The 16,720-nt window shown below is 41.5% G+C and overlaps 1 protein-coding gene across 1 annotated transcript in view; it reads left to right on the top strand.

The window, feature by feature from the left end:
* LOC147703632 (uncharacterized) overlaps positions 1 to 16,388 on the top strand; it is a 53,459-nt gene extending 37,071 nt beyond the window's left edge. The window contains exons 2-3 of the mRNA XM_086931972.1: positions 11,093 to 11,188; positions 15,730 to 16,388. Coding sequence (XP_086788098.1) covers positions 11,093 to 11,188; positions 15,730 to 15,905 — 272 coding nt within the window. The 3' untranslated portion in view covers positions 15,906 to 16,388. The remainder of the gene's footprint in view (positions 1 to 11,092; positions 11,189 to 15,729) is intronic.
* The last annotated feature ends 332 nt before the right edge of the window (positions 16,389 to 16,720 follow it).

Raw genomic sequence — 16,720 nt, 5'->3', positions numbered from 1 at the left:
TTCCTGCATACTCATTTATCATTCATTATATGTTACCATATGAATTAAAGCATAATTTGTACACAATAAAAATAATTCTCAGCTTCAGCTCAGTTGTTTGTTATGGGTATTGCATGTTTTTGGACAACCAACCAGCTCTACATATCATTTTGACCAGAAAGTTCTGACAGACAGAGCAAATTGACAATCGAGCCAAACCTTGCAAATTACATTTTTGTCAGCTATTTTCATTTGTCCTATGTTTTTACTTTACTGTTGAGTTCATCAATCAGCTAATGTGGGAAAATCATGAGCAATCCTCACAAATGACTCATTGCTAAATTTTAAATTCTGCCTATATTAAAAAAAATGCACAGCTTTCACCCATTGGGGTTCACACCTGGTTCCATCCCAAACTGCAAGTAGGAAAAAACTGCAAAAGATAGGACATATCTACTAACACTCAATATAATTCAAAATCGGTGGGAAAAATCTGATTTAATTTTTAGAATTTTTTTTTCTTCAAGAGCATTGTTCCCATTTTTTTTATCCCTTTTGGCTATTTGCCTGGTTTCCTCCAGGGAAATCTACAAACCCTGGATTTCTTTAGAATCGCTTATATTTGGGGAAAAATTGATGTAAATTTGTACTAGTTACTTTTTGTAGGAAAAGAATTATGAAGGCATAAATACAAACTGGCCCTAACACCAAAAAAGAGCTCAGCATTGGGGCAAGAAAAGCCTCAACAAATAAGACATTGAAGGCCCAAAACCACAGCTATATTCCACAGCTGCAGGCCTATAATGAAGGCAAAGCCCTTTAACAACCATTTCAGCCTGAAGCAGACAGGCTATAAAGCCATTAGAACATTCTGCCCACTAAGGACAGAATGATATAAATTAAAAAGGGAGAAACAGAAAGACATAAGGGGGATGGGAGCACACTGCCTCACATCCCAGCACAGTTTGCCCCTTTGTGTTATTTTGAATGCAGTTCACAATTAGCGCTTACTTGAATATTAGTAGTAGTATTTCACCAAAGTTGGTGCAGGTAGTGCTGTTCATCTCTAGACATGTGCTTCTGGATTTTATGCTTCATCAGTAGAGATCAAAAACAAATTTTATCAGGGGTTACTGAGAATACTGCCACAGTCCTCTCAGGTCTGAGTACCTCAAAAGAGACGCACAGGTGCATCTCCAAAAGCTCGTCAGCTCACTGGCTTAAGGGATGCACCGGTGTACCTGTAACCTTTGAAGACTTGGGCAGCATTTCTGCAACCCCAGAAAACTCTTCTCTGCTCTCTACTACTTCTGCTCTGTACGGGTGAAGGGCTAAACCCAGAAACAAGTGTCTGGAGATAACAGCACTACCTGCACCAATATTAGTGAAAAACAATAGCAACTTTGAAGTAAGCATACTGCATTTACCAGAATGCAATGGGATGAACTATGCTGGGATGAGAGGCAGTGTGTTCCATCCCCTCCTGTGTTTAAAAGGCTCCCTTGAGCCAACGAGCTGACGAGCTCACCTGGGATGCACCTGTGTGCCTGTGAAGTGGTACTGTGACCTGTGAAGACTTGGGCAGTATTCCAGCAAACCCAGCATACTTTTCTTTGCTCTCTACTACTTCTGCTCTCTACTGATGAAGGGCTAAACCCAGAAACACGTCTCTAGAGATAACAGCACTACCTGCACCAACTTTGAAGAAAAACTCAACCAAATTTGAAGTAAGCGTACTGCATTTACCAGAATGCCATGGGGTGAACTGTGCTCAGATGAGAGGCTGTGTGCTCCCTCCCCCTGTGTTTAAAAGGCTAATTTGAGCCAACGAGCTGACAAGCACACCTGGGATGCACCTGTGTGCCTGTGGAGTGGTACTGTGACCTGTGAAGACATGACCAGCATTTTAGAAATCCCAGATGACTTTTCTCTGCTCTCTAGCTCTCTACTACTTCTGCTCTCTACTGATGAAGGGCTAAACCCAGAAAAATGTGTCTAGTGATAGAAGCACTACCTGCCCCAACTTTGGTGAAAAACGACAGCAACTTTGAAGTAAGCGTACTGCATTTACCAGAATGCAAATAGGGTGAACTGTGCTGGATGAGTGGCAGTGGGCTCCCTCTTCCGGTAATGAACAGAAAAAGAAAAATTGGAATGTTAAAACATAAAGTATGTACCAGCCAATGTTCGTCCTGAGCCACTTCATTGTCTTCAACAGAACTCTCAACATTCCAGTGTTCTAATATAGCCTTATAGCCCGCTGCCGAGAGCTATACCAGGCGAGTGTCTATAACAAGTGTGAGGTCCTTTAACAACCAGTATAGCCAGAGGCAGAAGGACTATAAGGCTATTAAAACATTCCACCCACCAAGGGTAGAATGTTCTAAATTAAAAAGGAAGAAACAGAAAGGCAAACATTGGAATGTTGGAGCTCTAGGCTTATACCAGCCATTATAAGCCCAGAGCTACTCCATTTTTTTCAATGTAGCTCTGAACATTCTAATGTTTTAATATATAATACATCATTGGCTATCAGATACACTTCATCAACTATTGCTCAACAACAAGTCAAGTCAAGTCAAAGTATGTTTATTTGTTTGGTACTCAATCGAGGACCACAAATTTTTTTAAATAATTTTACAAAAATAAAATACACTTCAACGGTCTGATTTAAAATTCATAAAGTTAAAACATGTTCAAGGTTGCTTTTAGAAATTTAAAAAGATTATAGCACACAAATTCATTAGGTGAATGTTTACATAATACGAGCAGTTCTTTTACAGTAACTATTCTACATTTGCAGTAAATTGGTCTTAGGTATCTGGATCTTGCCGATACTACTAATGAGTTGGGACATACAAACAATAAATGTTCAATTGTCTGATCTCCCCCCAGACACAAAGAGCACATCGTTGTGCCTCCTAGAGTCCATTTGTAGGTAAAAGTCTGTAAAGGAAGGATGCCCAGGCAAAGCATCATTATTGCCCGTCTTGCCCCGTGAGTTAATGTAAGACCTACGTATACTGGCTCCTTTTTATATTCAATAATTGCTGTAAATGGTTTATATAGTGATAGCGCATTACAATGTGCAAAATCAGTCTCATAACTAAATTTGGGTGTAAAACATTTTAAAAACAATTTCAACTGAGCAGCTGTCCAAGATCGTAAAATATCCAGATTAATTTGTGCAAGATCAAGCGCTTTAGCCATATTTCGAGAGAAGGTCTGGTAAAAGGACTCAGTTTCAAATATCTCTTTCTTGAGCAATGCTCGTAAAGTATCACTTTTTGCATGAAGAAGGTTGAAGGTCCACCGTATCACATTTGCAACTGCAGTCGCATATGAGCTAGTGATTGAAAACTCCAGCCTTAGAGCTTGTACTGGGATTGAGGCAGAGACTTTCATCATTTTCTTTAGGATTTTTCCCTCTTCCTGGTCCATGAACGACCATTGCTTCATTGGTATATATTCCGTGGAATATGATAGGACTGATGGAATTTTTACTTTAAAAACCTTTATCATTGATGCAAAGTGTTTTGTCCCGGTTGCCGAATATAGTCTTGCCAGTGCTCCAGCATGCATTTGCGACTTTCTTTTTAAGTTAGTTATTTGATTTGAATTCTTTAGTGATTTTGCAAAAATTCTACCTAAGTAGGTATATTCCTCTACCTGTTCGACTTTCTCGTTTCCCAACTTCCAGCAATACCTAACCCCTTTTTTGATTCGACCAGTAAAGGCCACGATTTTCGTTTTGGTTAAGTTGGGTATTAAGTAGTTGTTCCTAGAATAGTTGTATAAAATACATAGAAGTTCTTGAAGGCCGAAGGGGGTGAGATCGAACATCACTATGTCGTCAGCATAGAGTAGCACATGTATGCTCTGTGCAGCTATTTTCGGCGGAAAACTGGAGCTTTTTTGGAGAAAACTTGGTAAATCACTCAGATATAGTGAAAAAAGTATTGGTGCCAGCAAGCAGCCTTGCTTAAGTCCATTATCTGTTGTGATTTGTTTAGTATAGCCTTTTTTTCCTCCCATTTGTACTTGACACCACGTTTTAGAGTGAAGACTAATTATTATTTGTAACAGTTGTTCTGGAATTCCAAGGATTCTTAGCTTTTTCCATAAAGTGGGTCGATCAACCCGATCGAAAGCTGTTGAATAGTCTATGTATGCCGCATACACAGTTTGAGATCTCCGTCCTGTGTACTTATCCAATATGGTCTGCAAAATTGCGATGTTATCAATTACTGAATGATTGGGCCGGAATCCAGCTTGTACCATCGGTATAATACCTTCAGAAAATGCCCATGTTTTTAAACGATCCAGTACTTCAGCTGCAAAGATCTTTCCCGTAGCATCCATCAATGCTATCTGGCGGTAATTGCCTGCAACGTTCTTGTTTCCTTTCTTAAAGATTGGAATGATAATGCTCCCCTGCCAAGATTTTGGAACTTGCTGTATTTTAAACAGATGATTGAAGAGGGGGCACAACATTTGGCTCCATTCTTTTGGATTAGCTTGCAGTACTTTAATGGGAATTTGATCTGGACCTGATGCACCTGTAGCTCTTGCATTCTTTATGTGCAATTCAATTGAAAATGGTGTGGTGTTATCAATCAAGCTTATTCTTTCGACTCGACTCGTAGCAGCATCAGACACTTCTGTGACGTTCAAATTGGTTTTGTATAGGTCTGTCAAATAAATTTCCCAGTCTTGGGGTGTAACAGGGATTGGTTGTAGTTTCTTTTTTGTCCCTGTTATAGTAGCAATTAACGCCCAGTAGTCTTTTTGATTATGGCTCTTTGAGGCTTTCTGGATATCAATCCAGTTTTTATCATGGAATTTCTTTTTCTTGCCGTTTTTCTCTCTTCTTAGTTTGTTCTTTAGTCTATTTATGTCCGACTTGGTGGATAGAGAGAACTTCAGGAATTGTGCTCTGATTAGCTTGTTTAGTTTTTTTGCCAATGATGAATTACACACTCTGTTTCCTATGTGTTTTCTGTTGTTATTTGCGTTGGCCTTTTTTGTTAATCCATCTAAGAGAATATTTTTTAGTTTATTAATTGTGTATTCAAAGTTGGTAATTGGATCTAAGGAATAAGCATCAGTTAATACTGGCAAGATAGGTATTAAAGAGCTGATTAGATCTAGGGCTTGAGAATTCCAGAATATGCGCCGTTGGGTGGGATTGATATTGACACAGCTTTCTTGGTGAATTATGTGACAGGTCGGGGTAGGAGAAGCTATCCAATTAGAGGTTAGATGTAACTGAGCGTGATCACTCTCCTCTGTAAAAATTGTGTGTAAATGATCAAATGATTCAAAGAGATCAAATTCACAGATGAAATAGTCCAATGTTGACTTGGTACCATTTCCCCGCCTGGTTGTTGTTGCCGGAATGTCACCTTCCACATTGCCGTTTAGTATAGTCCCATTTAGACTGGGTAAGGTCCATAATAGACTTTTGCCTCTCGAGTCTGAGCGATTTCCTATTGGAAATGTAGGAATGGGCACTTCTACTGATTCCTCTTTGTACATTTTTGCCCAATTACTGATATCTTTGTTTGAAATTTTTCCATTTAAATCACCCATTATTAGATACTGCGGATATTGTAGACTTTCAAGTATCTGTAACATAGTTTCCATATTCTCTAAAAAGATACTATCTCCCTTGGAACCAGGGGGAAAATATGCGTTAAACAATAATAATGATCTTCGATTGTCTGAGTCGTTGGTATACATTAGGACCTTAATACATTGTACATGAACAGAGTTGGTCTCAATGATCTCTTGGTCCCATTGATCTTCCTCACTCAGGAGTATTGCCAACCCCCCTTTGGCATGTCCATTCTTTGATTCCTTTGCTGGAGTGTCGTATACGTAATAGCCATTTATACTAAAGGAATTTGTAGACCAAGTTTCTTGTAGAGCTAAAATGTCTGGTTGATTTTTTATAGCATCAATCATTTTACTGTCAGTTTTTCCAGCCATATTCCAAGATACTATATTAAATTTAGAGCCAGGGTTAAACCTTAGGTTGATGATGGTAAGAGTTAGTTTTGCTGTTTAATGTTTCTGAGATCCATGCCCAGGATTGAATGTTTGCTAAAGGTTCTTGCGCTTGTAAATCTTGAGTCCACACTATTCTCGCACCTTTATGTACTTGTACTTTTAGAGACTCTTTTCCATGAGAAGTTGAGTTTTTTTGCTGGATTATACTCCCATTACCACTTAACATATTCAGATTTCGTACTGTATTCCCTGGTTGTCTTTCCGTAGGTTTGACTTCATTAGGATCAGATATTTCTCTTACGTCAAACCCACATTTGTATATAACTTCCTTGTCTCCTAGAATGATCCCTGGCAAGGTAGGTGACCAGAAAGTAACCATAGCTATTTTGTTTTGACATTTATTTGGAAAGGACACCAGTGCAATTTCTCTGCTAGTCAGAGATCGTAGTGATGATATCTGTTGTAATAGGTTAACAATTCTCCCTCGGTTTAAAGGCTCGTTGTCATTTGGGAAAAGTTCTTCAAACAGGAGATATTTTGAGGATGGGCCTTCCATACATAAGGAATTTGTTTCAGAATTTTGAGTTACTTCTTGGTTTCTTGAACATATTTGTGTATAAGATTTAACTGGTAGATATTCCCCCGCATTAGGATTTAGTAGTGAGTAATTTTGATTAATTGTGTTGTCCTCCTTACCCTCATTAAGAGGGGCACCGATGATTGGTTCCTTTGTTTGTTTATCCTCAGTTTTGGGATAAATTTTGGGGTTTTGAAATCTTAATTTACGGGCTTTTTTCTTTTGTATTCTTCTTTGCGGTTTTCTTCTTCGATTCTTAGCCCCATTTTGGCATGATTGCTCTTCTATAATTTTTTCCATATTTTCCTCTTCTGAGTTTTCATTTGTTGTTTGTGAATTATTATCTCCTTTTCCTTCATCAGGTTTAAATATAGAGTTGTTATCCTTTGTATTTGAAAACATTGGATATTGTCTAATTGTTTTTGGTTCTTTGAAAAGTTTTTTCAATGAATAGATGGCCTCGTTTTCCTGTTTTTTTCGGGGTTCATTCATAAGTGATTCTCGTGACTCATGTTCAGGCGTTTGAGTAGTTGCGTCTTTTTTTGTGCCTTTAGTCATTGTATTCTCACTCTTGTTGTTTTGGTTGTTGCCAAGTGTTTGTTGTGTGTTTTTCCCATCTGAGCTTTCTTTCTTTCTTTTTTCTCCTACTAAATGTTTGAGTAAGCCAATCTGGACATCCAAGGTTTGGTCCGAATTTTCTAATATGTGGCCCAGGAAAGTTAAAACTGACTCCAGGATTTCCTGTAGAGAAAAGAGGGCTTTGGACATAGGTGTTACTGGTATTGGTAGACTCGTGTTATCCATGATAAAAGGATCTGGGGTAATTTCTAGATCATGATCAGTTTCAGTTTCAGGAGATTCTTCCATTAAGATAATTGACAAGTTGCCTGTATTTAGTAGTGCTTCTTGGGGTTTAATTACTACTTTGTTTCTATGACCTTCAATTTCTTCTGCGTCCACAGATCGAGCTATGTTAGTTGCAAGAGTTTCAGGATTAGATTTCGACTCTTCGATATTTGTTTTTAGAGAATCTTGGGGAGTAGAAATTCCCTTTGAATCGCTATCTGATCTTTGAGTACTCAAATTTTCAACCAGTGGTGAATAGTTAGGTGTAAATAAAACTACACCACTCGGTTGCAGTAATTCTGAGTGCATCTCTGGCTTTGGCTCAAAAGGTATTACTGTTTGCTTAGGTGAAAGACCTGAAAAATAATTGGTTATAGCCGGAGTGACTGATAACCGACCCTGTGATAACGCTTTATCAGATGATTTCCTAATGGCCTCCTCCGTTCCAATTCTTTTTAAGAATATTGTTCTTGATCTTAATTTTTTCAGGGCCATGGAAATTCTGTATGGTATGTAATATGTAGTAACCTGTTTGATTACTGACTGGTTTGTATCACAGTTGTTATTTCGTTGTATGCCCTGGTCAACAATTGAGCTTAGGCTGACAGGATAAAGTGTGATGATTAAGATTTTACCTTGCTTACTTGGTTGGAGGGTAATGCAAGGTTTTAAACAGCCAAGTGGTGTGGCCCGTACCGTTCTCCGGCGTCTCCGGTCGGCCACAGACGGCCCGCCCTTTGCCCGGCGTCCCGCGAGGGAGGGGCGGCGTGTTTTTAAAGCGCCTCCTGGCGCTTGGAGGCGGTGTCACGCAGGTGTGTCACAGCCCCTCACCGCGCTCCTCACTGCAGCCCAGGCAGTGGCAGTGCAGGATGCAGGCAAACAGGTAGGTAAGGTTGCAGCGTATCAGCTGTTAAAGCGAAGCAGAAAGCCCCGCTCTGCAGGGGCAGCGTGTTTTTAAAGCGCTTCCTGGCGCTTGGAGGGGTGTCACGCAGGTGTGAGACCCAAGGGCTGCTGGTAGCTGTAGTCGCAGCCCCTCACCGCGCTCCTCACTGCAGCCCAATTCAGATGTCTTGCGAGCACACGGGCAGCGGGAGGCGGCGGAAGGTCACAGCAAGGCAGTGGCAGTGCAGGATGCAGGCAAACAGGTAGGTAAGGTTGCAGCGTATCAGCTGTTAAAGCGAAGCAGAAAGCCCCGCTCTGCAGGGACGGCGTGTTTTTAAAGCGCTTCCTGGCGCTTGGAGGCGGTGTCACGCAGGTGTGGGACCCAAGGGCTGCTGGTAGCTGTAGTCGCAGCCCCTCACCGCGCTCCTCCCTGCAGCCCAGTTCAGATGTCTTGCGAGCACACGGGCGGCGGGAGGCGGCGGGAGGCGGCGGAAGGTCACAGCAAGGCAGTGGCAGTGCAGGATGCAGGCAAACAGGTAGATAAGGTTGCAGCGTGTCAGCTGTTAAAGCGAAGCAGAAAGCCAGTCAGACAGAAATGAGCCAGAAATCCGTAGTGGCATACAGTGGTCCTCCAAGATGCTCCTCGCCCTCCCTCACTCGCGGGCAGGGAATTCTGTGCCTTGTACCAGGTGGGGGGGCCGGCAGGAGACAGAGGCAGAGCGTTTCAGTGCGCCGGTTCAATATGCCACGCCGCGCCTCGTCTCACCGCCGTATCCGTAGCTCCTCCGTATTCCCAGCTCAGCATCAGACGCTTGCTTCAGGGGGGACGGGGGGGCGCTTTGCCAGAGACAAGGTGGTCGGCATAAGCCGGACCGCAGGACCTCGAGCGCCGCACTTTTGAAGATGTTGATGGCGTCCTGCACAGCGACCTGCTCGCTAGTTGCTTCAACTGCAACTGCTCTCTCTGCTCAACACATTTGTATCGTATGCGCATATTAAGGATTACACACCCAAGAGCCCCAAAGTGAAACAGTGTTCCTCTTCAGGGGACCACCAGTTGGGAGTGAATACTGTGGGCCTGTAGTAGTCGGGCTGTTCACATTTGGAGTGTTCACTATGTCATGCTGTGATGTGTATATGGAACCTTGTTGTGGCGGGATTCTACCCGAGCCAGTGATACTGTGGCTGGCGAACAGAGAATCACACTACATCTTGTTTGCGTTCAAATAAAGGTTTTCTTTGCATTTTAAAGTTGTGTGGAGGTGTCACATCAACAGGGGCCTATTCAGAAATTGCACTTTGTAGTACGTGAAGTAGTACTACAGTACTATTACTACCATTCTACAAAATGCTAGTCACAAACCTGTGGGCGAAAACTTCCATCTCCGCTTCCCCAATTTTTTCTATGTATACATCCCCCCACCAGTGGCAGAGATCTCCACACACATAAGCATAGTTTTTAGTAGAGAATTATTAAGGGATAGGTGGGAGCGGCTGGAAAATGGGGGATACTTACACCTCAATGGGAGAGGCTTCCGGATGGTAAGGAGGGGTTTAGGGAGGGACATGCAAATACAAACACTGACTCCGAAAAGAGTAAGCCCATTGGAATTTACACACTCGACTTCACACAGCCAAAAAGGTCACAAAACAGTACTAAGTGTACTCCAGTTCATCCTTGGAGTAAGGCCAGCACCATATATGGCCACCTACTTCTACACACTCCTGTAAAAAAACGAATTGAGGCAGAAAGTTCAAATAAGACCCCATAGGAAATAATCTTAATTAAATATTAATATTTTGACCTATGAAGTCAATAGCTGAAGGCCATTGGTGAGTCCCAGTCCTGTTTTGAGTCCCGCCAAATAGAGGTTTCAGTTATTCTTATATATAATTAAGTACATAACATAGTAATACAAAGTTCAATAATTAACTTTTTTAATTGAAAATTAAATTAAACTTTTAAACTTTTGTAAAAACGTAAAAAGAATTAAAGTACTGTATGAGGTTTTCAATGATTTTAAAAAAGTGTTTAGAAATAAAATACATTTTAAGAAATGAATTATACAATGCATAATTACAATAATGTGTGGTAACATTTTATATTTATTTGTTCTAGGTTTTCAATAAAAAAATGTAAATTGTTTACATTAAAATTTACATTACACGATTTTTAATATGTTTTTAAGTTTAGTAAACTTTAATATTTGTTCCTATATAAACTATATGGAGGTCCCTGTGGTAGAGGTTTCTGCCTACATATGAATAGTTACTAGAAGTTATTTTACACTTGTTAATTCTGCGTCAGATGCTCCACCCCTAGAATCAGGAGATTGAGCTATATAAGGCTACACTCTGGAGTAGCTTTACACTGGGGAACGAGGAATAGCAACAACAACAAAAAGTGTATAGTTACAACAAAGTTTAGTAGTAAAATTACTCATGAGTAAATATGCCTGTGTAAATTTACCTTTGTGAGTAGCGCCCTGTAATAAATCTGTTACCAAACACAAGACATACTTTGAGTGGAGCATTTACATGGTAGTATTTGTCCAAAACAGACAAAGATAAAGTAGACACAAGAACGAGCATTCTGAGCACAGACCTTCACTGTAACCTGACATATGGCTGACCTCCCTACTGTCTTGTCAGAGTAATTAGACCATTAAATCCACTGATGTCAATGCAGCTCAAAGATCTTGTCTCCAGGCCATTGTCTCACTGCATTAACTGCACTTAATGTACCAAGACAGCCATTCATGGACTAACTCCCCATTGTACTTTCTATATTTACAGCTTCAGCTTTAAAATGCTTCACAAAAAATGGGTACGACAGTACTGTAACCACATGCGCTGAGCAACAGACACAATGCATCTACGTGCAACTGCCGTGTAAGTATGTTTCATCATAGAGCTTAGCATTGCTCTCTCCCCTAACCACACCTTGGATTGACTTGACACAACATGAACAGAATAATTATAAGTGGGTTTCTGTAACAGGGCTCGCTCCAGTGCTTAATTTGTGACGGTGGTGGGCACTGGCACTTATTTAGGGGACCAAGACATATATTTCATCATGAGACTTTGACCCCGAGCAAGAAAGAGAAAGGCATAGAAGGGAGAAAGGAGAAAGAGAATAGCAAAAAACTGTAACAAAAAGGGAGAGAGCAGGGATGAAAAACAACCTGTTAGAGTGAGATAAAGGAACATTGAGTGCACTTTTGCACGCTTCTTCGCATTACGGGGTCTTTTCTCTTCATATTTTGGCAGGGTTGTGCTGATTAAATCTTTGTGGGCAAAACAACTCAGGGTGAGTGTTGTTTCTTGTACAGCTCATAGTCCCCATACAGATGGAAACTCTTGTTTCCTCCTAGTTGGGTTTCATGATTTTCTCACAATGCGAGCCTTAACTACCCCGCCCCCCCAACACCTTTTGCAGCACCATAGACTCTACTTAGACCCTTATTGCCAGCTGACCTGATGTAGGCAGAGAGAGATTGGGGACATGGAATCTTATTTCTGGGTGGGACAGGGGTACTTAAATCCAGCCATTCTTGGATTTGATTTGGCAATAATTTGGAAAAAGGATGCAGAGCCTCACTTACGGGATCCTTTTCTACAGATTTTACACATATCCAGGGCCAATTCTGCTAATATTTACCTGCTCTGAGATGGTGATAAATATCTGTGAGGGGCAGTGCAGGTTGGGGTTGTTTGGCAGGGAGTGTGGAGGGCACCTGGAACAAGGGGAGGCTCTGGCTTATTTTGGGGACAGTGTTGTCTGCTCCCCCATGGTCCAGAAGGGGCAGTGGGTGCCCAGGCTACATCTGTGCCCATTCCCCTGTCCCTCTTTGCCAACCGGGTGGTGGAGGTGAAGCAGTATACCACTCTAGCCACCTCGTAATGAGGGTCTATATCTCCAGCTTGCCTGCACTCTATTTCTCCCTGTTTTTCTCTCTCTCTCAATGTCTGAATTGGTTTCATGATGTTATATTGAAATAGATATTAAAGACATTTCAATGCATGCTGCATTAGCAACATGGTACTTAGAAACTGAGTCAGAATAGGGTGGTAAACCTATTGTTGCCAATAAACAAGACAATCTCTATTCTCAATTATGGTGGCCAAACAGAATTATTTGTAGCCTCTTGGGTGGCAAACAACCTGCCGGCGAATCCTGCTCCTTTTCTGCCATTGGGCTTAACAAGGATGCAGTGTCCACTTTGCCAGACATATTGGCATATGGCTTCACATTCTAGCATAGCTAGTCCAGAACAATGCCTGATAAAGTTAAAACCATGATAGATTTCTATGGAAAGCGTGGCATACTGCGACAAACATACTGCCCGTAAACTGGGAAATCCCAACGCATATGAGGAGACTAGATAGGTGAGTAATGGCAACGTGCCCCCACTTTTCTTTTTGAGGCGCACTCCCAGTGTCCGCTGATAAAGTCCGAATTTTCACAAGTTTTCCAGTTCACGGACATTGTCAAGATTTCAACAAGGGTTTCACAACTTAGTAGCCCCTCCCTAGGGAGAGATAGACACTTTGGGAGAAAAATGTCCACCTATGTAGCACAGAACTTAAAATACTGCAAACGATTCACGGGCAATGTGGCAGACGACATATGACATTTTGCCAGCAAAACACTTAACCGGCCTCTTAGTCGGAAGGCCAATCTTTCCTCTCCATTATAACATTGCATCTATCACCTTATTTAAAGATTGGGTCCATTCACGGCTAGGTTGGTGGCCTACTCGCCATATTTTATGTCCCGTTTTTCCATCTGTTGACATGCCATACACTCTACCTCATGTCACGTCTCAACTTTAATCTCACAGCATGGTTACCCTCCAGGCCTTTCTGTGCTTAATACATTTGTTATCAACATTTAGAGTGGTCTACACCAACAGCAATGGCTACTTATTATGACACTGAGACCCAGTAAAATACTAATAAAAACACCAATGTTTTGCCCTAAAAAATGTCAGACCTATAGTGTTTATCAGAAATTGGTACTCTTTTCCTCTTCTACCGGATCTTTTGACTCCCATTTTTAGGTGTGGCAGGTGGGAAATTGAACTTTCTCACAAAGCTTTCGCATCTATCTACAAGAAACGTAGAAGGCCTCTGCTGCGCAGTGAATCATATTCTACTTTTCATTGGCCCACCTCAGAATGGCTTTCTAGTTGATGGGATATGAATTCGCAACTTGTGTGCATCTGCAAAAAAGAAACCTCTCTTCGGTGTGACAGACCTATTGTGTTCTGGCACAGGGAATCCTAGCAATGTGCCTGCTATGATACCGATGATTCAACGGCTAGCACGAAATGGAAAGTGGGTTGGATAAGGACCACTCTAAGCACCCAGGATTGGTTCTACCCCTATCTCTGCACTTGCATCCCCACTGCACCACCACTCCCCCTGCACCCACCTCTGCACTAAATCACTGTTTCTTCAGCACTATCACTTTACAAAACCACACTGCAGCACACAAAACTGCACCACAAGTTCCAGATGTGATCCTACCCAGCATTACTACCCCTACTATAAGGCTCCCACCCATGCCTGAACAGATTCCTAATCTCACAACACTTCATTACCACTTTCCCACTGCACAGCAACATATTACTGCCTCCCACCTCTGTCCCATAGTGCACTACAGCATCACTCACCACCATTATATCACTCCAAAGAGGCACATTAGAGCAAAACCGTACTACCATCTGCTAGCACTCTTCTCACACTACTTAGCACTTCAATTCAGAACTCTCATGTCCCCTTCTGCAACACAGACCCACCTCAGGTCACCACTATAGAACACCAGACTACCATCTGCAACAATTAAATGCACCTCCACACTACTTCTTCCACACCACTGTAGTATCATCCTTTAACACCACACTACTGCCATAGTACTACACATCAACCCATACCATGTCTGTGAAGCCTCCAGGACCACACTAACACCAACACAACAAATGAATACCATCACTCTGCTGCCAACATTACTGCAATACCCCTGTAACTCTTCAGCCACTACTACTCCACAACACAACTATATGTTACACTGCACTAACACACCCATGTACTATTGCAGCTAGTGTCTCTCAGGCCATCATCTCACCACCACCCCTGAGCACCACACAGCCTTCCACATCTTTCAACTGCTACCCTCATTTCCATGCTATCCCTTCCACCACCACAGAACCATATCAAGAGCACCACACTAACACCAACTACCATGGCACTGACACCTCCACTGCCACACAATCACCCACCAAACACCATTTATTTTGACAGTACATCAACAGCTCCATTGTTCCACCTGCATACTTAGTCTGCTCCAACCAAAATTGCTCTATCACCATACAGATAAAAATCCCCACACCCATTACTACACTGACTTCTATCACCACATTACCAGCCCAGCACTGCTTTCCACCCTCTTCCGAGAGCACTATACTAACACCCTATTGAAATTCGCACTTTAACAAAACTATACATAAAAAACAAAATTCTCACAGAATTTGTTTTACTGGTGAGGTCAGACTTATTGGCTTTGGCAATGTTCATTTAGACATGTTCTCCTTTGTATGTGACATTCACACCTCAAGATTATGCAAAGAAACATTTTCATTAAAGGAAATACTTCATTATTTTCCCCACTCAAATGAATACATTACTGATGTTAAATGTGTTCTCCCTGTTTATGTATTCCACGTGCATATACTGCAAACTGACAAACAAAAAACATTACGTGCCTAATTTAGAGTTTAGAGGACAGGGTACTGTGTCACAAACATAATGGAGTACTCTGTCCCCTAAATTGATGGTCTGCCCAACTCATTTAGAGAAAGGTGGACAGTCAGCTTTCCGTCGACAGAGGCCCTGTGGCTCCATCCACCGAAAGCTACACCCGACACCTTTGGGAGTAAAGCTGTCGCACTGCCCACTCTAGTCAGAGTTGATGGTCTGATTTTTTTTCTATCTGCATCACCAGAATAAAATTGGCAGGAATGGACAGAAAATACTATTGGCGCCACACCTTCGGAGAAAACTCCCATGGTGTCGGGTTTATTGGTTTTATTTTTAAAAGCAAACTCCCATTGTGTTTGAAAAACATTTTTTTTTTTTTAAGTTTGATGGATGCTGTCAAAGCTGACGTCGTCAATCGACCAACGTTTTTGTACTTTGACTGCAGTTCCTATCAAAGTAGGAAGATGGTGATCTCTTTATTTGGCAGATGGGAGTCTGTCAGGGTTGTGGACCTCTGCCTCCTGATGGACAGAGTACCATCTATTTAGCTTTAAATCTCCTACATTCTGCATCTTAAGGCCTGAATGTATTTGCTGAATGATATTAATAAAAATGGGATTCACTTACCTACTGATGTCTACCAGGACTAATGTTTCTAATTGCATCCTCAGCTTCTGTGATTCAAGCATGCATGACAGTTGAACAGTGTGCTGAGTTGCTGGATGAAGTCACAGCCATTGGATATCCAGGAAAGTGCTGCTCTGAAGATCTCTGCAACCGGAATGAGCAAGATTTTGAGACCACCACCCAGACCACAACTTCAGCATTCCTGGATGGACAACAGTGACACCAAAACGGTCCAGACACTGTATCTCCAGCATCCTAATTGGAGTAGGGCATAACTTTGAACCAAGTCTGTGCCTTTTTCTTTCTTTCAGCAGTTTCCTGGAATTTGGGAGTATTGTTCCTCATTCTTTTATAACATCTTTTCTTATGGTTGATGTTCCTCACACAGCCCCCTTGTAAGGTTGGGAGTCTGCACTTCTGCAGATTAGACAGTGGCTCTTGTCAACATATGTACTAGCCTCTAAGGAATACTTTGAGTGTATAAATGAATGCACTTCGGTATTTTGATAAGCTTTACTTATGTTTAGAAATTCTACTGACGACAGACTCGCCAACCACTTGTCATGCTGCATTTATACCTCTGTCTTCACTGCTCGTCGAGCTAATAATGTTGTGAGCATCCGTTTATTTTGTGACAAAATATCCAACAGATAAAAATGTTCATGCTGTATATACACTAAAATAAATCAGTATTATATGCGTAGCAGAATTTGCTTGTCGGTCAACAGCGGAGCATACACATATGTTAGTTGTTTGTGCAGAATACTGTCAAAACATTCAGAATTTACAAAGTTATATACTTTATCAATGCTCATTACATCCAGCAAATTAACTGTTTATAAGGATAAAAAGTACATTTATAAGGTGCAAAAATACACAGTTTTAAACAAGAATGGAAACATTCATCATAAGAGTTCTGGCAGAAAGACATGCCCCCATCATCAAAAAAAAGAAACATGAACAATGTACATAAACCTGAACATTATTTTCCAGACCCTCCCTGGCACCGACCTATTTTCGTAAAGCACTCTTCGG

The sequence above is a fragment of the Lissotriton vulgaris genome, chromosome 7 (genome assembly GCF_964263255.1).
Source record: "Lissotriton vulgaris chromosome 7, aLisVul1.2, whole genome shotgun sequence".
Lineage (NCBI taxonomy): Eukaryota > Metazoa > Chordata > Amphibia > Caudata > Salamandridae > Lissotriton > Lissotriton vulgaris.
The sequence above is the reverse complement of the archived record's forward strand: the minus strand, read 5'-3'. Positions and strand labels throughout refer to the sequence as shown.